Source organism: Leptosomus discolor, chromosome 21 (assembly GCF_034619465.1).
Source record: "Leptosomus discolor isolate bLepDis1 chromosome 21, bLepDis1.hap2, whole genome shotgun sequence".
NCBI lineage: Eukaryota > Metazoa > Chordata > Aves > Leptosomiformes > Leptosomidae > Leptosomus > Leptosomus discolor.
In genome coordinates, this window is record NC_141411.1 from 179,767 (window position 1) to 201,970 (window position 22,204).

At 42.1% G+C, this 22,204-nt stretch overlaps 1 protein-coding gene across 1 annotated transcript; it reads left to right on the top strand.

Annotated features, from left to right (window-relative positions):
* Positions 1 to 21,804, top strand: TSPAN2 (tetraspanin 2). The gene is made up of 8 exons (XM_086476434.1): positions 1 to 69; positions 2,807 to 2,909; positions 16,405 to 16,502; positions 16,955 to 17,029; positions 17,576 to 17,677; positions 18,899 to 18,973; positions 19,717 to 19,800; positions 21,725 to 21,804. Exons 1-8 carry the CDS (start codon positions 1 to 3, stop codon positions 21,788 to 21,790), a joined length of 672 nt encoding a protein of 223 aa, XP_086332560.1. The 3' UTR covers positions 21,791 to 21,804.
* The last annotated feature ends 400 nt before the right edge of the window (positions 21,805 to 22,204 follow it).

The window sequence follows — 22,204 nt, forward strand, 5'->3', positions numbered from 1 at the left end:
ATGGGCACGGCGCACGGGCGGATGCGCTGCATCAAGATCCTGCTGTTCATCTTCAACCTGACCTTCTGGGTGAGCGCCGCGCCGAGCGGAGCGGAGCGGGGCCGGGCCGGGCCGGGCGGAGCCGTGCCGCCCGCGGCACCTGCCGCGGGCGCTCCCGGGCCCCGGCCGGGGTCGGTCCGGCGGGAGAGCGTGGGCGGCAGGCTGCGGCCGGCGGCATGCCTCCCCGGGGCACCGCCGAGGGCCCCGGGGCTGCCCCGCGCCAGGGGCGAGCCTTGAGGAGGGGCGCGGGTCCCTCGGAGGAGGCGGCGGGCCGGGCTACCGAGTTCGCGTTGCACAAGTGCCCTACTAGAACTCTCGACTTCTACTAGCTTCTGTAAAGCTACAGCTCTTCCTGGGAAAGATGTACTCGATGTAAGATGGCATTGCTGAGAACAGACAGGGTCTTTCCTAACTGGTAGTTTAAAGTAGTGACAGTTTCCCCAACAAGCGTAAAGTGTCAACCAACAGGAGGCTGTGAGAGGTTCACCCAGCATCCCATGCAGCGTATTGCAGCAAAACACTTCTTCACAGCATCACGATGCTTTTTAATTATGTAACTTCAAATAGTGAGCCAACAGCTGCTACTCTTACAAGTTCATCCTAAGAGAAAGTCCTTGCATCACATTTGCTGATAGCTACCCTAATGTGGCAAGTGTCTCCTGCAGAGCCCTTGCTCAGGAGGCTGAGAATGCTATGCCCATTCTCCCCTCATCGCACTTTGTAATAGTCTCGCAGTTTCATGGCACAACTGAATTCAAGCCTTCTTTTTTCTTTCACTTTCCTTCACGCTGTGTTCTCCCTTCCAGTAGCTCTCCAGTTTTTCACACTGGAAAACAATTAGCAATATTATCTTCTCAAATGTCTTGTTCTTTCTTTCTGATTCACTTTTTTTTAAAAAAAAAAAAAAAAAAAATCACAAAATAATCCTGTTCAGCCTCTGGAGCAAGCAGTTATGGGCTTTTGTCTCCTTTATGCTTGAAACACAGTTAAACCAAATGCTTTTCCCTCTTGGTGACAGCACTGCAAGCTCCGGGTACACAGTGCTGCTGTGCTCAAGCTGTAGGAGCAGAGTGATGTTGCCCAGCTGCAGCTGCAAGTCAGTAGAAGGACAAAGCTTTGTGTTATGTTGTTTCACAAAAGTGACAATTACTGTGTTTTGTTATCTGCCTTTTCACTGAGATGGAAGAAACTATCTCCTCAGCTGGACTGGGGGCCTTCTTTTCAAACACATCTAAACTACCAGAGGCACTTAGAAGCCTGGATTGACACGAGAGGGCTCATAGCATGCTCTGGTGGTCGGAAGGCTGAGCCCATGCCTGCAAGCAGGGAGGTTCAAATAATATGACCAGGGAGGCAGGGGACCCTCACACTCTGTGCTGTGACACTTCTGTGAGGAAAGCCGTGATCCCAAGCTCTTCAGCCTTATGCTTGCCTGGTTTCTTTGCTTGCTGTAGCTATGCCAGATGAATCAAGTGCCAGGCAATGCAAGGCACATTAAAAAAGCACCGTGCCAGGCTGCCAAGGATGTGGTAAGCAGCAGGTGTTTTGTGAACCTCGTTCAGGTTGTGCAGTTGGTACAGACCTAGGCTCTGGGCCTCCACCAGAACAGCAGCAAAGCACTATGCCTGGTCCTGCAGGATGCTGAAGCTGTCTGCCAGGACACACGCCATTGCCTGGTAGGCTTACAAATATCTCTGGCATGCAGTTGGTCTGACACCACCACCTATAGATCTTTCCCCTCAAACAACATGCCTTGACACTCCTTTTTGATCTAGTCTTGTTCACATTAAAGGGAAGTTTTCCTTGCATTTGACAGCATCCATCACTTGTTTGTTAGTAATTTCTGTGATCCAAGACATTGTACACAGTAATAATCCTTTTACCTCCTAGTTCTGATAGGGGTCCCATGGTGATTTACAGAAAAATTCCCTGTTGTATTTGGTCCAAACACACTTAACTTCAGCACATCCCTAAGAACCCTCTCTGTCTGGTAAGCCTCTAAACAGAACCCTTCTTACTGAGCAGCAGCAGCAATTCTGAAATGGCAGATTGTCTCCTGTAGTTTGGTATGATTTAGAGGTCCAGCTGGTCTCTCTACAGCAGCATATATCCTGTGACACTGGAGCTGGACCTGTGACACATACAGGGGAAGCCAAAAGGCTGTTATTTAGCCCTAAAACAGCTAGAAGGGTTGAAAAAAAAGTCAGGTTACTTCTGTCCTCAAAGTCTGGTGTGTGTCAAGCCAGCAGGGCTTAACTCCTGGTCATGCAGCACTTCCCCATAAGGTACTTTTCCTACAGTAATAGTGTCTTGACTCCAGACCCAGGCCTGAGTGGCCTCCTGCATACTGCTGGACTACAGTGTGGTTCTGAGGGTTAGGAAGGAGGGCAGAGTGTTCCTCATTGGTTTTGCAGCCTGTCTGTTCTTCTTATGGGCACTCACTTCCCCTCTACAAATCCCCTCCGCCCCACTCCATACCCCATTGCAATTCAGGCCAAGTTTTGATGACTAAATGAGCTTACTTACAAGGTTTGAAAGTCACTAGTAAGTTCAGAAGCACCACTACACTGAAGAACTGAAAGAAAGAAGTACATTGGACTATAACAGGAATTCATTGTTACCGAACACTGGCAAGTGCTTCCTGAATTTTCTAACAGTGCAATCCTGAGCTGTGGGATTTCACGATAGCATAAGGTGCCAATGACACCTCTTTGATGCTTTCCAGCCAACTGTTACTAAAGTATTGACTGGTCTGTTTATCTTGCAGCTGGCAGGATTGGCTGTCATTGCCTTTGGTCTATGGCTGCGGTTTGGTGGGGTTATGGCAGACTTTGCTTCAGACAAAAAGTCTCCAGAGTATTTCTTCATGGGTAAGTTAAAGTGCCTGTGATGACAGCAGCCTTTAGCCTTGGTTTCATCCTGGCGCATGTGACACCCTTTATGCATTGAATTATATGAAGGCAAACAATTCCTGGGCTGAACTACACAAAACTGGACATTCTGGTGCTGTGTGTCATGTGTGTGACGCCTTTCGTCCTTTCTCTGCTTCCTTAGGCCTAAATGAATCTTCTCTCAGATATGATTCAGTCCTCATGTATCCTAAGTGAATTGTGCTAATACTGTCGGAATAGAAGTTGAGATGGGTCAGAGACTCCTGGAACATAGGTCTTACCAATATATCCTTACAGAGTTTTCTGTGGAGCTGCTAGCCAACAAAACAAGTGTCACTTTTGAATGTTTCTAATACCAGTGCAGCAGTATAACTTTTGCTCACAAGTTCTCCCTGCATCTGCACACAGAGGCCCTCAGTATGACTTTAATTATCAGAGCAAATCCTTCCACAGCCAAAAAGTAAAACTACACAGAGTTCAGTCATCTCAAGAACTGTTTGTCAAACCTAGGTAGGAATCAACTAGCTCCCCAAGCCCACAGAATTGGTATTGGTCATATCTACTTTTAAGCATTTAAGATAATTTTTTTTCTCACTAGGATTTCCAGTTGGGTTTTCTGCAACCACCTGTGTTGTGTATCTATAGACATCCTTAGATAGGAGCTGTCTAGGACTGCCAGCAACAGCATTTCTTTATCCACTGGCAACTGTAACATGTCTTTACACCAGAAGAGTCAGATTTTTTTCTGTTTTAATGTATCACCCCTGGAGACGGACTCACTCAATAAAAGCCAATTGGTGCAAACATTTCTACCATCTACAAATGCCAAGTGTGAATGAATACCCAGTCCTGCCTTGTCCATCAAGCCACTCTGGCTAGGAATGGAAGCTGATCCAAGATGTCCTGTAGCAGGCAGTTACCCATCACAGGAATATTGCCTGGGCTGTGCAGTTACTTTAAATACCCCGATTCTCTTAGTGGAGACCTTGACTCTGATATATCACAGTCCAAACCCCAAGCTCCTTTAATATATGCAACTAGGCTAGAGGCACAGAGCTGACTGTATAGTACTGTGGGAATAGATGAGTCAAATGTTATGTCCAGCATTGTTTCTGTGGGAGTTTGTGAGGCTGAATAAAATCATTCACATGAAAATTTGATTGGGACCTGAGGGTTACTGTAAAATACCCTGTAGCACATCCACCGACACAGAAACCCAGGAAGTATGATTTACTTTTTTTCTTACATCTGAGCTGCTATGTCAGCAGCATATTAGATCACGAACTTCATTTCCAGATGAGTTTATACCTGCTGAATTTCCTATGCTGTATCTTGGAACTCTTCATTGTCTCATCCACTTATGTTTGACCCAGGAGATTCAACAAGACAGAAGGATGTTCTGGCCTTCAAAATCAAGTACTGTTCGTTTCTTAGAAGCCAGAAAGTAGTACATCCTCTGATGCGAATAAGCGCCACAGTCATTTCACAGCTTTGCAGTGCAGATTGTAACACTGTGTAAACAAGACATTCTTTGGTGCATGTGTATTTAAATCTCTCAAAGATTTTATCTGCTTCAGTCCTGAATAGGAATTACAAAAGCTGTTCAGAGTTGTTAATTTTGGGAAGTCCTGGGGAACGTTCTTGTAAAAGTTTCATCATAAGACTGTGACATTCAACTAGTAGGCTGTCACCTGTATTTATAGAGCTGTATGCTGTAATATGTAACTGCTAGCAGAGGAAGTGCTAAGGAACAGGACATAAATATGTAGAGAATTCTTTTAAACTTGCACTTTTGTCTGAATTCTAAAGCAAAGCTTTGGCCCTTTTTTGTAATAGGCATTGTGCTCTGAAGGAAGCATTCCTGATAAAGAAAACCAACATTTCTGCTGTCCTCCCTCATTACAAATCATGTTAAACGCTGTTGTGACTTCTGAGCATCTGATGGGGCAGCCATTCAGAAGTCTGAAGCTGTTAACAGTCTGTGACTAAGGCAGTGGTAAAAGAATGGTGCTAAGTTCAGTAATGGTGTGCAAACAAGGCTGCACTTGATGGTAATGCTCAAGAGCTTTACCTTGCGGGGACATTTCAGCTCTGAGTGCCCCTTGACAGCTGTGTATTGCGCCCTTCTCACAGAGACTCTATAGACTGTTGTTTATTTGGATTTGTGTCTTTGCTCTGTAATATGCATTCCGGCTAGAATTTTGCATAGGAATTCTTAATATGGAACACTGTGCAGCACACAAGGAGCAGCTGCCCAGAGGGCTGAAAGAGAAAGCAGATCATTAGTATGACTTGGAGATATAAACATATGGCCATATATTTAAAAGTAATTTCTTTAGCTCTGGCCCACTGACTTTTTGTGGCTGCCTTGTGATAATCCCAGCCCCTGTGATCGGATCAGCTTTGTGTCAGTGCTTGGAACAACAGTGCAGCTGCATTAGAGTTTGCTTTGTAAGTTGAAGCACTGTCCAGAATCACCATCTTGTGGAAAACATTTTCTTGCTTCTAAAGAGCAGCACATTCTGCTCTTTTTGTACCTGGATTAAGCTGCCAGCTGAATCTAACCAGCTTCTCTCTTGTGCTTCCTCATTAATTTTTTTTTTTTTCCTGCATCTGAAATGTTATTTTAGTTTAAAATAATTGATAATTATATCCTTGCCTTTTCCATTAGGCCAGAATGAGTCTCCTTAAATAGCCTTGTTCTTCACGAGCAGTCCAGCTGTCTTTTCTGCCCTCTGGAATAGTTCGGGCCATGACTTGGCAACCAGGCCTGTTCATCTTTTCCAGCCACTGAAATGTTTTTGTTGGTTTGAGAACAACTTACAGGCAGCAGTGCTGAGGTCAAGCACATATGTTTTTAGTTTTCTATTGCTTGTGGTTTTGTATTCAGTGATCCATATTCCTTCCTTACTGGAGCTTGCAGTGTTTTAACCTACAACATAAAAAGGTTGAAATTGGAACTCTTTGACCCATGCAGTCTCCGTCCACTTTACCAGATGTATCTTATGCTGGAGCGGCCTCCTAAAATTGCATATCCCTTCTCTGCAGCTCCCCAGCTTTTGGAGTTCCCACTGCAGTTGCAGGCATGACAATATTTTTATGTTACTCCATCTCATAGTTTTTTGTGCAGGCGCTTCAAGTGGTGAGCAAAACTGTAGCTTTCCTGTTCTATTGCAGTTCAGCTCTGGTAGATTTCATATATCCTGCTCTTAGCTGTACTTAAGAGAAAAAAAAAGAAAAAGAAAGAAAGAAAAAAGACAATTTCAGCAAAGGTCAATAGCTGGACAGTTAACCTCTTTTATCTGACTTGTCTGTGACACTATACTGACCCAATGGAGAAATGGATAAAAGATCTGTAGAATAAAGGGAATTCCCTCAGATTGCTCGTCCTTCTTGAGACTCCCGTACCAAGACTCTGGTGAGTTTTTAACTGGGCAGGAAAGTCTGCTACAGTCAGGAGGAAAAGAGAGATGCTTGTGTGAACCCAAGATGTCATTGCTGACTCACAATTAATTGATCCTTAATTAATTGTTTGTAGTAGTGCTGTTCTTAAATTTAAAAATACCTAAAGCACAGAAGGGAGGACAGAGTGCCTGCTGAGTGCAAGTTGAGCATTTGTGAAGTAAAAATGAACACGGGAACTTTTTAAGGGTCAGTTCAAGACACGTATTCTCGCCTCTTTACTTTTGGTGGATGAAGAGGAAAGTCTGTTCTGGTTCCTTGGGCAACATGGAGGACAAACTCTTTGTATCCCTAATAAATGAAGAGCAGAGGGTCATGTCACTGCCAGTAGCAATAAAAATGAAGTGTATGTACTTAACAAGCCCCATCAGGAATGATAACAAAAACTGATGAATGTGAATTAATCAATCTGGATGACTTTCTCATAACTGGCAGCACTGAAGTGTTGCTTCTCCTGCATAGCCAGAGCTCACAAACTTTCTGCTATGTTACATTGTCTTTGCCCCAGTTCCATGATCCAGTCTGTGGTCCAGGCATTCACTAGGGCCAAACCAGTTGTGGGTAGTTTTATGGTGGCAGTGGATTTTTCCTGGGGTCTGTGAGAGCATGAGTGATCATTCTGCCTTTGAAAGGTACAGTCAGATGGCACATGCCTAAGGATATGAAGTCATGTCTGGCTTTGAAGGATATTAGTAGTTTTTCTCCATAGTAGTGGGTGCCCATGCAAACAGGAGTTGACTAGCAGTTAAATCCATGTAAACTGCAATTCTCTGCTCAAGTGCCTCATTTTGTTATAGTTCTACTCATGTATTTTGGAGTCAAGTGCTATACTCTTAGTCAACAGTATTTTCTGTCCAAAATCCATAGCTTTTCAAACTCTATCAGCCCTGAAAATGAGAGCTATTGGCAAAGTAGCCTCTGTGTAGAGATGCAAAACCACAGGAGGAGCATCAAATGGTCCTGCCATCATGTGTATTGGAGAGGCTTTTAGTCTGTACTTAAGACTTAAGCAATGAACTTGTCTTCCTATCATCTTGTGTGCAGGTCGTCTTCTGCAGTTGAGGAAGTGTGGTTTAGAAAAGGCCGTCAGTGGCCCTGAGTGGAAAACGAAAGCTGCTGCACTGGAAATCTTCTTGAAAAATACACCACCACCATTACTACCCCCTAGAAAAAGCTTACTCAAAATGAAAGTTGTTTGAAAGTCCTCAGTCTCTGTGCTGGATCATAAAACCTAGCAATCAATTCCTAAGAGTCAGTATCCCATCTGGCAGAGTAAAGGCAAGGCCACCACAAAGTTAGAATTCTGACAAAACAAGCTAATTAAGCCGAATGGAATAATCTGTCCATCTATCTCAGGTTGATTATTTTATATTTGCAATACGCTAAGATTCAGGAAGCATTTTCTTTTCAATGAATTGCTTTATGCTTTTTGCCTGTTAAACTGTCCTCCTGCGTAAACCTTTCTCCCACCCTACTCTCTTTGTGTGTAGCTATCTAAAAGCTAGCCAGTTCCACACAGCAGCAAGGGTTGAACCAACAGTTACGCCATTTCCTTCTTTGATGCACTACCTCAGTGAGCGATTGAGCAGTTGTATCTGATTCTGGTTGGATGGCCCATGCACAGGCCAGAGCCCAGCACTACTGGCTCAACACTTCTACTTTTCCAGAAACAGCCACCTGTAGCAAGTGACCACGGTGACTGGGGATAAACCTGCCATTGGTCCTGCATGAAGTAAAAAGACATCAAGATGTTTCCTCTCGCTGTATCAGCACACTAAACTCCAGGAATGCCCAGGCTTTTTCAGTTGCGTGTATTATTCTTCATATATACTGTTTAAAAGGACAAACTCTGCTCTAGATGCCAGTCTCTAAAGTGGCTTCTAGAAAAAGAACCAAACCAATATAACCCATTGTATCTCAAGGGAAATGTCCTGTGTTGTGTTTCATTCTGACAGAGCTGGAAATACAATGGGACTGTCCGCTATGAAGCCACTAAGAGGAAAACATTTTGTCTGCTGGAAAAAAAAAAAAAAAAAACCCACACAACCAAAACCACAACAAAATAGCCCTTAGTTCCTTTTTGGGGTGTGTCACATCAAAAGCATCTACAGAGAGGGTGCACTTACGTGGGTAAAGTGCACCTAAGGGGACCTTATCAACACTTATAAATATCTAAAGGGTGGCTGTCAAGAGGATGGGGCCAGGCTCTTTTCAGCAGCGCCCAGTGACAGGACAAGGGGAAATGGGCACAAACTGGAGTGAACCTAAGTGAACCTGCTTTAGCAGGGGGGTTGGACTAGATGATCTCCAGAGGTCCCTTCCAACTCCGACCATTCTGTGATTCTGTGTAAAGACAGCTATCTGCAGAGTCCTAACTTTTGCTACTGTGGGGGCTGCAGATTTCCATTAATCCATTATGGCCATACCCTGTTTTCTGGTTTGGGTGGCTTGGAGCCTGGGCATTTAAGCATTGGAAGTGTATAATTGTTGCTGATATCTGCATGGAAATGTATGCATACACACAGGATTATTCAAGGTGTCCTAATGTAGAAAGGATTGAAGAGAATTGTGAGAGGATTTCAGAACACCAAATGGCTGAGTAATAAAAAGGCAGATAAAATACAGTATCAATAAAGCAACGTGATGCAAGTGGTAATAGATAATCTAAGTGGTATAAACACTGACAGACTTTAAATTAGCTTTAAACACACAGGAATGTGATCTTAGACTCACTGTCAGTTTATCTTCACAAAAGTGCCTTGCTCAGCTGTGGCATGTAAATGTCAGGAATTATTAAGAAAGAAAATTAGAATTCAACTGAAAAGTTTTAATGTCATTGTGTAAATTTGCAGTGCACTCAGTGTCTTGAATGCTGTATGTGGTTCTGGTCAAAAAGATGCAATGAAACTAGGAAAAGTACTAAGAAGTTTGACAAGATTAGTATCATAAAATGCACTATGAACAACTTCCATATTAGGAAGTTTTTCACACTATTTGCATCATTAAAATGTAGAATCCATTGCCACAGGATTCTGTGAAGTTCAACTGTGATAGTACAGATCCACCTAACACAGGTATGTTGATTACATCTGACTTCAGTGAAGTTTGGTATAAGGTGAAGCAGACATTGACAAGAGCCATTGGAGACTTCTGAGAAGGTAATAGCTGACATACTTTGGCTTATGTGAATTTGGGACGTAATTACGTAGGGTTATGAGATGTATGTGAGCAAGATATGTAACAAGTGCTGGTATCCTGTGGGAAGGGGGAAGCAGTGGACCGGGATGTTACATTACAATGAGGTTGCTTTTAAATTGAAATTCAGGATTTGTGCATCAGCAGAAGCCTTCGAACTGGCTGGTATCTGTAATGCTTTTGTGTTTCCAGGAAGATTAACCACAAAATACTTGTTGAATTCACACAAGACATGTAATTATGTCTGTGCGTTATGCTCAAATTAAGGGTATGTTTCAGTTCTCCAGAAATTGCTCTTTCTTCAGAGGACTCTGCCTCTCTTCTCCAGTTTTGTAACTGTACTTTATAGATAAATATACTAAAAATCTATTAACACAAAAATGGTAATCTCCAGTAACAAGCCTGTTTCAGAAAATGACTTTGCTACCGTGTGCAACGTGTGCAACTGTCCCTGTCTGGCCTGTTATTTCCCACTCCTACATGTGTTTCTCATCTTTTCCAATAGTGCATTTGCCCTGCAGGTTCCTTGGTGCTCTACTGAGAACTTGAGAACGTCAGTCCTTCTGTGGAGAAGCACATCTGCCTCCCAGTCTGTAATGCATATACAAGCTCAGGGAAATCTCTTCAGGTCATGCCTGGGTTTAGGACTTCTGTCATCGCTGCCTCTGGATCCCTTATACCAAGAACAGAGCTTCTTGTTTTCTTAGTGGAGTATGAACAGTTGGCCGTTTGTTCAGTGTTAGTTACTCAGCCCAAAAAAGAAAAAGTAGAATTATTTAAAATGGAAAGTGACCATAGCAGCCAGGTAAACAAGAAACCCATGTGAAATAAAGCCAAGCAGAGAGACAGTGTGCGTTTGTCTGCTTCTGCTCTTTGCAGTAGGCTCAAGACAGGGATTTGTATCTCAAAGCCATAGGTAAGATTTTTGAAAAAGCAAGCAAACAAACAACAACCCAAGAAAAAACAACTCTGGGAGGGAGTTCTATTCCAGACTCTGAAATTAGATCTCTACCAGCCCAGGCAGCTGGCAAAGTATATCTGGTGGTGGTGGTGATGGTTATGTGTTGTCTGAAGTAAGAATGGTTTTAATACTCACGGTACATTAGTAGGTTCCTACCTGCCTTATTTGTGTTGTAATGTTTCCTTTCTGTTCACAAAACATGGGTAGTACACACTTCTGCCTATCACATGATTCTTTGCAATGAGAGCATAGAAAGACTCTGGTTCTAAGGACACAATTGTTACTCTGTCCAAGTGCCATATGACAGACTAAAGAACTGGTGACATTTCGTGTCAATTAGTTATGCATAGATTTGCATGTTACCTTGAAAGCAGTTTTTAATTGCTCTAAGGAACAAAGAACAGATGTCTAGCAGATTTCACTCATAATTTTTCTAAGAATGGGGTTGATCCCTCCCTCAATCTTGATATACATAAAGACATATTGCAGTCATCAGCTGTAAAATTCCATCCTTCTCTTCTACCTAGTTTAAAATGATGAAAATCTGTATTCACTCTTAATCACAAAGGGAAACCTTTCATTCAGATTGATCCAGAAATGACACACAGAATACCCTTTATCCTTCTTGAGGTGCTTCTTCACACTTGCAGATCCACTGTCTCCAAGTACATCCCCAGTAGGGTATATGTGCTCATACCCAGAGGAAACTATCTTATGGAAGAACTCTGTGCCACAAACATAAATACGAACTACTGAGTTGTCGATTTGCCATTCTTCACTACTGGGAGCCATAGGTTGCTCTGAGATTGCTGGATAACTTTTTAATTCCCCTTGTAATTGCAAAGCAGAGTCTGCTAGAAAATTGGAGTCCCTCCTGTTGGAATTATTTTCAGGAAATAATTATTTTCTCCATGGGATGAATCAAAAAATCAAGTATATAGACAAGCTGCTGCTTTACCGCTTTCCAAATTTGTTCTTTGCAAAATGAAACAATGGCTGAAGTATGGGCTTCCCCCGCTCTTAGACTCTATTTTTTAGCCAGAAAGGAAATCAATTTGTTATTAGGTATTCTCTCACTTGACTTAGTGCAAGGTAGAAGTGTTAGTTTCTCTTCACAGCTTATAAAAATCTGGCTGGCTGGCTGGCTGGGTGGTGTGTGTTTTAGTACAGCTAAAAAAACCAACCAAACAAACCCCACCACCCCAAAACCTGAGTATTTTCCCACAAAAAAAGGTCACAGTCAAAAAAAAAAAAAACAAACCAACCAGTCCTATGACACTTTGGTTTTCATCCTCTTATATTTACAAAGAAGCCAGTATTTCCTCCAGTACCCCTCATAGTCATCAGTGTCCTGGCTGTATCTGCTCAGATCAACCAATTTTCTCTTGCATTTTGCACATGGATTTTAATTCTTTGGAATGTTCCTCTTCATCCGTTTGCATTCAGGGGCTGAGAGTGACTTGCTTTGTCACATACATGGCAGGTTTCTGCCATGAGGTCCAGGGTTTGCTTTCCTTAATGCCACAACAGCATGCCTGTTCTCGGTATTCTCTCTTCATCTGTTTGCTCCTGTGTGGGCTGTCTGCTGCCAACGAACCCAGAGACTAATTAGTTGTCAAACTCTCTCCCCTCTTCATTAGCAGATACAGATCACAGTGACAAAATTAGGAATCAGGAAATTAGCAGAGGCAAGAAGAGGTAAGAGTAAAACTTTCACACAGGACACAAACATTTACTTCCTTTCTACCTTGTACTTTTTTACTTCTGCTGCACAAAAAGCTGCAGCTAGACAGTCTTCTCAAAATTTTCCGTTCACCGAAACAAGCTCTCCGCCTTGACCTGACTTGCCCACTTTTTGCCATGCTGAGCTTTGTGATGAACTTTTTTGTCAGGAGTTTCTAGCCATAAAACATGTTCCATTTTGTGACTATAAACTAAGTGCCTTTTTTTGTTTCTCTGCTGTGCTGCAGGTGTCGAATTGCAGGCCATGCCAAGGCTTTGTGTTTTACAATGGAAGCACTTATGAATAGAAGCTGATTAAGGCTTTGCTTTCCATCCTGCCTTTTTGAAAGGAGTAGGCTTTAGCGAAGCATAGTTATTTCTGACACATTATAATATTGCATAGCAACGATGACATTACCACCAACAAATTTCTGGATTTGTCTGCTTTGCTGATCCTAACTGGGCTATCTTATAGTTATCAGTGCATGACAGGTCTCTAGGTAAGGCTGTGATTCTAAGGGGTGCCATACCATTGTTACCCTTTTCTTTTTCTTCCCTTTCTAGAGAATCTCACTTTTCAGGGTAGGTCTATTCCTATTAAGAATTTGAGGTGATCGTGTCTACATTGCTGCATATAGCCCACTAGGAAAAGAAATAGTAGCTCCCTGTCTTCTATGCTTACACCATCTAGGATGTTTCTGAATCTATTGCTTTGATACCCTTCCTGGAAATCATCCTCCAATTGAGCATACCTAGATCTGGGTGCTAGGAAACCTCACAGTGCAAGCTGAAGTAACCTGGTCCCTTTGAATTTTTTTCAAGCTACTCTTCAAGTGTCTCATTCCTGTGTGAAAGATTACATGTGTGTATATATAGCAGACAAGTAAAAACGTCTTTAGTTTTATGGAATTTTTTTTAAGTGTCGTCATTATTTTCCATCTAGAAATAGCTCTCTGAGTATCAGCGACTACTAGTCCCAGGCTGAGAAAGGACAAAGTGTGGAATGAACTCTCCTGAACAGAAGATGGAAGAAGCTGGTTTTAATCTCTTGGCTGGCTCAGCTGGGGGCCCAGACACACAGCAAGCTCAGCTTTGTTTAGTGAGTGGTGTGAGTTCTTCCTGTAACACGCCTTAAAAGGGAAGTTCTGATTGAGGTAGCGGTTTAGCTGTGAGTCATGCAAGTGAAATGTTAAGTCTGTTTCTCATACAAAAGCAAATCCAAATTCCTGAAAGTGGTCTCACCCCTCAACCTCAGAGCTTTGTCTTTGCTAGCTGGAAGCAACAAAAAGGAATGGGAAGACTTCTTTCCAGTTGTCTTAATCAAAAGGTGTCTCTGCTACGTTGCCTGGTAAGTAATTACAAGGACTGGAGTAGGCAGTGACATGCAGAAAAGGATCCAGGAAACATCTTTGTAATCACACTGTTTGTTACCATGGAGATGTCGGGAAACAGCAGTTCTGGTGTTTGGCAGTTGAACAGCAGGTTTTCCACCTGAGACAAGTTTTTTGCCTTTTCCAATTACTCTTCCACAAGGGGCTGACCTTTCTCTCCTGAGCCATATATATCTTTGTATATCCCTCCCTCAGTAACAACTACTGTGTTGTGAATGTGTACAAGTATTAGTTTGAAGAATGCTCAGTCCTAGTAAGTCACAAGATGCTGAATATTAAAAATCTAGAAAATAAAGAACATGAACTGCCAGCACAGTCAGCATATCTGGCATCACAAACCTGGAAAAGCCGTATTAATTATAATTGTTTTACTGCTATTTAGCAGAATGTGTTCCTCAGCAGCAATTCTTGGCACAAGAAAGGTACCAGGGCAAGAAGGATGGAGGGGAGGACCACAATAGCTGAGATTAAGGTACCTGGCGGATATAGAGTGACTGGACAGTGACGCGCTAATGAATGGGCAGCCAGCAGGAATTTGCCTGCTCCAAGCAAGCTGCATCTGTGTGGCAGAGTAGCTAGATGCTCTGCACTCATATATTGATTGTTTTTTTCATTTTCCTAGCAATCATTGCAAACTGTCATTTGTAGGGCTTTCTAGCCTAGGTTACACAAGGCCTGCTAATAGTAAATGCCAGCAGCTCTGTTAACCCGAAAGATTTGGGTCAGATTTTAGAATAATGTTTAAATTGGTAATTAAGAATACTAAACGTTCTTATTGAAAGTCTGCATAGTCAAAGCTGGGAGCAAGGCTCGCTGTGCCCTCTAGTGTGTGCAGCCTGTAGCTCCACTGTCCCCTCATAACAGCATGAGGGAAATGAAGCTGTTTTTTCTAGCAGAGGATTGGCATGGCAGATTTCTGCGTGTCCTCCACGTTGCCCACACAAGACGAAGACTAGAATTACAAGGCATTGCACTGAGCCTGTTGTACTTTGGCTGACATGGTACCCAGAGACAAGGCACAAACACAGTTGTGGTGGTGTGGTGGGAACTGACACAGCACATGAATGGATGCATTTCCTAAGCACTGATCAAGCATGTAAGTTTACAAGTGAGGAAAATAAAATTCTCTGCTCTGGTTTCCTTTTGTCCTAGATAAAGCCTATAGAAATAAAACCCCGTTGGATGTGAGTATTTCTAGCAGTTTGACAGGTGGCAGAGATGAATGCTATTCCCCTTACCTCTACAGTTTTTGTCCTGTCAGTTCTGAATGTGGCTAGGGTCCTAGATCTTTAACTATGTATGGGACGATACTGACATCTCCCATGTGCTGTACTTGTCTCAGGCCTGATCTTTGCTGGCAGTCTTATCCCCAGATTGCTACATTATCCTCTTAATGTGTTTAGTCTGATGATCCACTATTTGCTGTTCTTTCTTTATGTCGTTAGTTTTGTCTACACACAGATAACTCCTTGTACCAGTAGCCTCAAGTCCATTCAGCAATGCAGTCCCAGGAAGAGGTTGGCTAAGGTGGCTGAGCAGTCCCCTAAATGATTCAGTAACTGCACAGCATTTAACTGCAAATGTCCAGAACATGAAGGCAGTGCAGTGTTGCTGCTGGCTGCTGCAGAGCCACCGATATTGCCTGTTGAAAAAAGGTGGTGGGAGGGTATCCTGTGGTTCAGATGAGGGCATCATGAGATGTTGTTTGCAGGCCATGCCTGCAAGGTTCTTGGCCTCTAAGTCTTAGACACTCCTTTCATAATCACCTTTTTTTTAATATGATGCGATTTGTCTGGTTCTGTGATTCTATCCATTTTCAAGTAACTCTTCTTCAAGTCTCCTGATCATAATGCATTGATAACATTAGCCTTTAAAAGCTGCTGATATCTCATATTCTGACACTCGCATCAGTACGTTGAAGGAAAAAAAATGTAAAGTAATGACGCTGGAATATACCTGCCCAGCAGGCAGTAAATCAGCTACTTATCGTAAAAGGAAGATGTCAAGCTCCAAGTCACTGAACTGTAGACAAGTTTCCATTCTCTGCACTGACCAAGCTCAGGACTATTGCTGAGCTTATGACCTCCCCCAGGCTGTTCTTCCCACTCATTATTTTGCCAGAGGGTTCAAATTCATTGTTTCATTCACTTTCTCTAACAGCTTTTTGGGGTTCCCCCAATTATCCTTTTCTTTCAATAGCAATCAGCTTTTTCCCCAGCCAAAGCATTGATTTCAGAGGAACATCACCCTGTAGTGCCTGTACCTTTCCTGAAAATCTTCAAATGTCCTTTTTTATGTTACTGCTATGCAACCAATAGATCATAGCTGCCAGGTAGCTTTGTAAGTTCCACCCCTACATAGCAGTATGGCAAATTTCCAGCCCCAGGTTTTACAGAAATAAGCCCTCTAGCATTGTTGTATTTTTTTTGCCTTACATTCCTCACTGAAGAGTTGTAAGGTGGTTCTGGATGGTATGGTATATATTCTTCCTGGACTGAGCTGCCCTTGGGACAGGAAACTTGGGAGGTGCAAGTCTTCTCATTTGTCTTCATGAGAGTCTCCAAGAATTCTAAAGAAATCATTGGTCTCGTTTTGTGGTGAGAGAAACTTCTCTGTGTTACAGGTGTTCTTTGTGAGGCAGAGACCATTGTTACTTACAAATGTGTGGTTTTGACAAAAAAAGGTAGCAGACTTTGGGAAAAGAAACCTCCTTAAATTCTTGTCTGATTCTGATTTTTCATAGGACTCTATGTATTGGTGGGAGCAGGGGCTCTCATGACCACAGTTGGATTTTTTGGGTGCTGTGGAGCAGCGCGGGAGTCTCAGTGCTTACTTGGAGCAGTAAGTAAAAGGTTTCAAGGGCCTGGGCTGCGCAGAAAAATAATTCAAAAGCATACATTTTGTGTCATTAGTGGAAAGATCTTTACTGTCCAAGACCTGAAATGCCTTATGTCCTTTTACTGGCTAATCAAGCATCTCTAGCCATCATGCTGTTGCAGAGCTTCCATACATGAAGAAGTTCCATTGCTTGTCTCATGTGATATATTTCCTGGAATTACCTTCTGTCTTTTCTGAAGTTACCATCTGAGCCACATCTTCACCATTTCCACCTTTGTTTCCGTATTACAAGAAATCTGACTTGACACCTTTGTTACGGACCTTGCTTACCAGCTTTCTTTCAGTTACTGTGTGGGCTGTTGAGGCCTGGGCATGGACAAGGGACTGACTGGTAGTCCATATAAAGCAGAATTGTGCAAGGTACATTAATATATGATTCTCTTCTTCCTCTGCAGTTCTTTGCTTGCTTATTGGTGATATTTGCGGCTGAGATCACTGCTGGAGTATTTGCCTTTATAGGGAAGAAAGCGGTAAGTAGCAAGCAATTTCTAATGTAATAATGGGGCAGTTATGGATTCCAGTGCCGACTGACCTACACTCTGGCTCTTGCATAGGAAAACTTTCCAGGAGACTTCTCCCAGGAAGACTGTCTGACATTCTTATCTGGAATCAGTGAGAGCTTGTCTTATCACAAGTACAGAATGGGATGCAGTTTCTGCCCTGCTCTATTAAAGAAAACCTGTAGTGTGGTTCAACTTTACATCCAGAAGGAACATCAACTAGAACTATATGATAAGAGGGTATTGCTTGGGAAAAGGGCAAACAAATTTAAGCACTGAACTTCTCCAACTAACAGTGTTTAACCAAAACACAGAATACCGCGTATGTACATTCAGACCCACGCAGAGTCCCCCTGCATGCCATCAGGCCACAAAACCTCCTGTCTTTCCAATCATGGTACCTCAGTTTACCAGGCATAATTTTCTGCTCTGGAGGTTGATGCACAAGCTGGAAGTCTGCACTGGATTGGGGGTAAGACTTATTGGCCGCTCACTTGGAAAGTTTGATTTCTGCAGGCAATACAGGAAGCCCAGAAAATCTATGAAGACATGTACGATGACTATATGAAAAACCCAGGGGGGAAGGTCAACAGGACTATCTATCACTACCACTTGGCTGTGAGTAGTCCTCCTGAACTTTAATACCTTGCTCTACTATTCTGCTGTCACATTACCCTTTAAAATTCAAAATGCCTTCCACTGAGGTATGAAAGAAAAGAACTGAGAGTTACTTGAAATGGAGCCAGAGGCTCACAATGCAGTTTCCTGATGGCTCTGTCAGAATTCTGGTTTTCAGATCCCAAGTGATCCCTACCTTTGAAAGTGAAAATGGACAGGCTTTTAAATTTCAGCTGATGCTTCTGGTCTTTGTTGTGCAGAAGATATGATTATTATGGCCCTTTTGGATACTAAAAACCAAGAATAAATACTCAAAAATGCAGAGAGAGAGAGAAAGGTCTGAATGTCTCTACAGTTGTCAGAGAAAAACCTGTGACCCATGTCCCAGAACCTATAATCTAGCAGATCCTGTCATTGACTGAACCAAGTAGGTAAAGAACCAAAAGCACATGTGTGACTTAGTTCAGGCCACCCAAAAAGTTAGTGTCTGAATCAGAATTAGAACCTGTGACTTCCTGAATCCTATTGGGGTCTATCCTGTTATCTACACTGCCTCCCACAGAGATCAAGCCCAAGCTTTGTTGCTCCTTACAGCATTCCCACGTTCTTTAGAAAAAACATTTCACAACCTCAGACCCTTTTGTCCCTTCTCCCATAGCTGTTATTTCTGACCCAAAGAGGAATTCCAAGCATTTTATGGGAGATAGGCAAACAGGAAAAACAAACCCTCTGAAACACACTGATTTATTACTGGCTCCAAACCCAGCACTATGTTTTGTCAGAAGTAAACATTCTAGCATTCTCTGTTGTAGCTTTTGAGCATTGCCCATAATTCTGTATGCACTATTTGACCTTTCTGCCTTCTCCCTTTAACAAGTCCTTTTTCCTTGTAAGCCAGGGATCTGCTTTTCCAAAATCCACTTGTTTGCTTTGTTATGAGATTCCGTGATAAAAATCCCTCCTGGAAGTTGTTGTTAATACAAATTTGTCTGTTTGCTATGGCTTCAGACAATTGAAACTGATTTTTGAGAGTTTTGGCCCACACAGTTGGAACTCTACCAGAAGTAGCAGTTAATATAGGGAATGAATTTATTACTTGATCTGTATTGGGTTTTTGTTTTTGTTTTTGTTTTTTTTAGTTATTTATTGTCTCACTTTCAGTATGAAACAAGTCTATGGTTTCCCCTTCTTTGATTCTTCATCTCTCTCTGTCTCATTTAGCTCCAATGCTGTGGTAAAGATAATATGGAACAACAAATGGGATTACCCTGCCCAGAGAACATCCAGATGCCAAAGGCAAGTGTCCTCTGTTCTGGTAGTTCTAATCACTTTTTCATGTCAATTGTTTAGTAAAACTGGAGACATTCTATAAGTAAAAGAAAGTAAGAACTTCCTTTTTACCTTGCAAATGCCAGCATGAAATCCATATGAAATGGAGCAGAGTAGAGGTAGAAATAAGTTGGAGGTCATATCGAAAATGCCCAGCCCTCATTTCTGAAGCCTGCTTGTAGCATCCCATGGTAGCTGTGACAATACTACATCATCTGAAAAGAAAAATGAGAATGATGTAGCAGAACAGGAATCCTAAATGAAGAGCCTCGTGAAGGCTGAATTTTGGCAAGTGCCTGCCTTAATCATGCATGGAGACTCCTGACTAGAAACTTCATTGGTGTTAAGAAGGATACTGTTATGTCTGTCTTTTGTGGAATCTGCTTGTGAGTGCAATGTCAATCTGAAGGGCCAAACTTCCTGACTGAGCATGGCCTACCATATAAAGGGTTTTAAATTTAGGGAAAACTGATTGTAACAAAATGACTTGTATGTGTCAGCCTGTACAGGCAAAAGGTACAGATGTCTCACTAGAAAAGGGAATATGCTGGGAAAATTGTCCAAAAAACATAAGGCATAGATGCAAGAATTGGGACAGTGACTGCAATAACATTTTTCATGTTTACCTGTTGTTTAGTGAGAACAGCTGACAGAATTGGTTGGAGTATATTTTTCTAGGAGTAAAAATCTTTCCATTTTGTTTTTAATAGAACTGCTTGGTTGAAATCCAGAACATAATTGATGCTTATCTGCATTTAGTTGGAATTGTTGGAATTGCAATTGCTGGCATCACAGTGAGTAAATCCATGTTCTTACTCTCAAAATTCATTTGACCCTTACTCAAAGCTTTGTGGAAGGTGTTTTGCAGCAACTGGTGAGATTCCTCGAAGGTGCAGCTATTCTTGTTGCTTTCAGTGTGTCCTCTCTCTGGGAATTACCCAAATCAGCGCAAGCGGGCTTGCATGACTTTGTTTCACCAGTTCATTTTGTGTCCTTAGACAGGGTCCAAAGTATCTAATGGTAATCTTATTTTGTTGTAATAGCAGGAAAGCGGAGTGCACATGAACAAAACTGAAAAGCAAAAGGCCATAGCAGCATTTCATCTATTCCAAAACAACTGCAGACTGATGCTTTAGGCTCTTTGAGAATCCATTCCTTAGATTTCTATACCCTTTGTATAGAAATGGCTTTCCAGGAAAATGCTGGCTGTAGCATTGTGAGGGATAGTTTATAAACAGATTTTCTAGGTCACAGATACAGTGATCAGTATGTATTTTGTTAAAGGAACAGGATTTAAACTACATAGTTGTCAGAACAGCATTTCTTTCCTAGAAGTGTAGCACCTAGTTACAGGTAGCTGCTTCATCGAATTGTGTCATCAAATCATCAATAACTTTCTTTACAGTCCACCTTCTCCCACAAGTGTGTATTGTTGTATTCCCAAGGCCTGCTCCTTCATGACAGAGCTGTGACCAATAGATGTCACCCTGCTGCAAGGATATGGCAGGAGTGGACAGTCTGTATCAAGCACAGGCTTTAACAGAAAGCATTTCCAGCACGTGTGTGCCATGACTTCCTTCAGATTCAGTAACCGGCAGCAGTCTAAACCAGCATGAGGAGCCAGAATATTAGTAAAGAAATACACCTTTAGCTGCTCTGAAGAGCAGGAGGTTCATGGACTTATGTGGACACTTAAAAGCAGATGAAGGGTTTATGTATGTAACAGAAGCTGAGGCATGGGTAAAGGGGATTACACAATCCTGTGATTTGTATAAAACATGAAGGTGTACTCAAAAATACAGCAAAGCAACACGGGTGGGACAGAGTTCCAGTAATCTCATTGCTCAACAAGGACACACTAGAAATATGAACATCTTCCATGGCTTCCCACCTCAGATACAGCGGAAATTATGAAATTATAGCGTCTTTAGCAGCAGAAACATGTCTGTACATTTTTTCTGTGCTTGTTTCTGACACTTCATGGGGTATGACTGGTTAGCTGTCTCCTTCTTCCTTAGGGAAGTGTGTCGGGAGGGGATATGAACTCAGCAGTTTAACTGCCTGATAGTACTGCTTATCTCCCATCATTAGCAACGAAGCCTCAGGATATAGCGGCTAACTGCTTTGGAGAATCAACCTGTGGCAAAAAAAAAGAAATTTCTGGAGACTCTGACAACACCCACTGTTCTCTGCTTTTAACATTCCCTCTAGCTAATTTGTTCCCTAACATGAATACAGTTTTATATTTAATGTATAGTCTAGGTCTTGAGTAGTAACTGTAAAACTGCAATGCTCAGCACCAGTTCCAGAGACTTGGTTCCTCTGGAATCATGCTCTGCTCTTACTCAAATGTGCATACAATATTCTGTGTAGAAGCATTCTGAAATTCAGAAGCTTTTGGTGCAATACAAGGCATAATACCAATACTCACAGTTACTGATATCAGTGAAATTTATGTTAATAATATTAACGTTTGGGGCTGTTATGCTGGCCTTAACATTTAGAATAAAGAACAGTGAAACTAGTGTGAGCAGCTAAAATCTTGGCTTTCAGTATCAGTGAAATCTGTTTTATATTAATTGTCTGATGTCTTGGGGTTTGTAGATGGAAGCAGTCACTTGCTACTCTGCCGTAAGAACCTTCATGTTGTTCTGATATGCAGACTATTTTATAACTGTTCTGTAAGTGGATCCCTAAATTGCATCCCTTCTCTTCTAGATCTTTGGCATGATATTCAGCATGGTTCTGTGCTGTGTGATCCGTAACACAAGAGACATGATCTAAAATATTCACTGCACAACTATGTCCCAGGAGTTCCAGACTAAGCTTTACAAGAAGTACTCTTCTACCCAATTTAATAATTGTAATGCATTTTAATTAGTGTTTTAACATACTGAGAGGAAAGTATCCCATTAGGTGAGCAGGTGAATTGTATTAGTTACAGTAAAACCGAAGTGAACAAAAAAGGGGTTTAAAATGTCCTTTTTAATGAAAAAAGAAAAAGGTGCATCTAAGACTAATTTGATTTTTAATGTTTGTATATGTGCAATTAAGAGTTTACACATCTATAGACGTCGTGTAAGCACATGCATATCTCTCTTTACAAATGTATATGCACATGAGCAGGTACCTGTATATGCAGTACCTCGTTTAGGTAAGTATGTGCAAATGGAATAATGTCGTGTGTGCATGTTTGCA

Bases quoted from the DNA above. Each gene is read 5' to 3' on its own strand.
- TSPAN2 (XM_086476434.1), top strand. From the start codon at position 1: ATGGGCACGGCGCACGGGCGGATGCGCTGCATCAAGATCCTGCTGTTC. The intron at 70-2,806 runs GTGAGCGCCGCG...TTTATCTTGCAG, and splicing joins TCTTCAACCTGACCTTCTGG to CTGGCAGGATTGGCTGTCAT. The intron at 2,910-16,404 runs GTAAGTTAAAGT...GATTTTTCATAG, and splicing joins TCCAGAGTATTTCTTCATGG to GACTCTATGTATTGGTGGGA.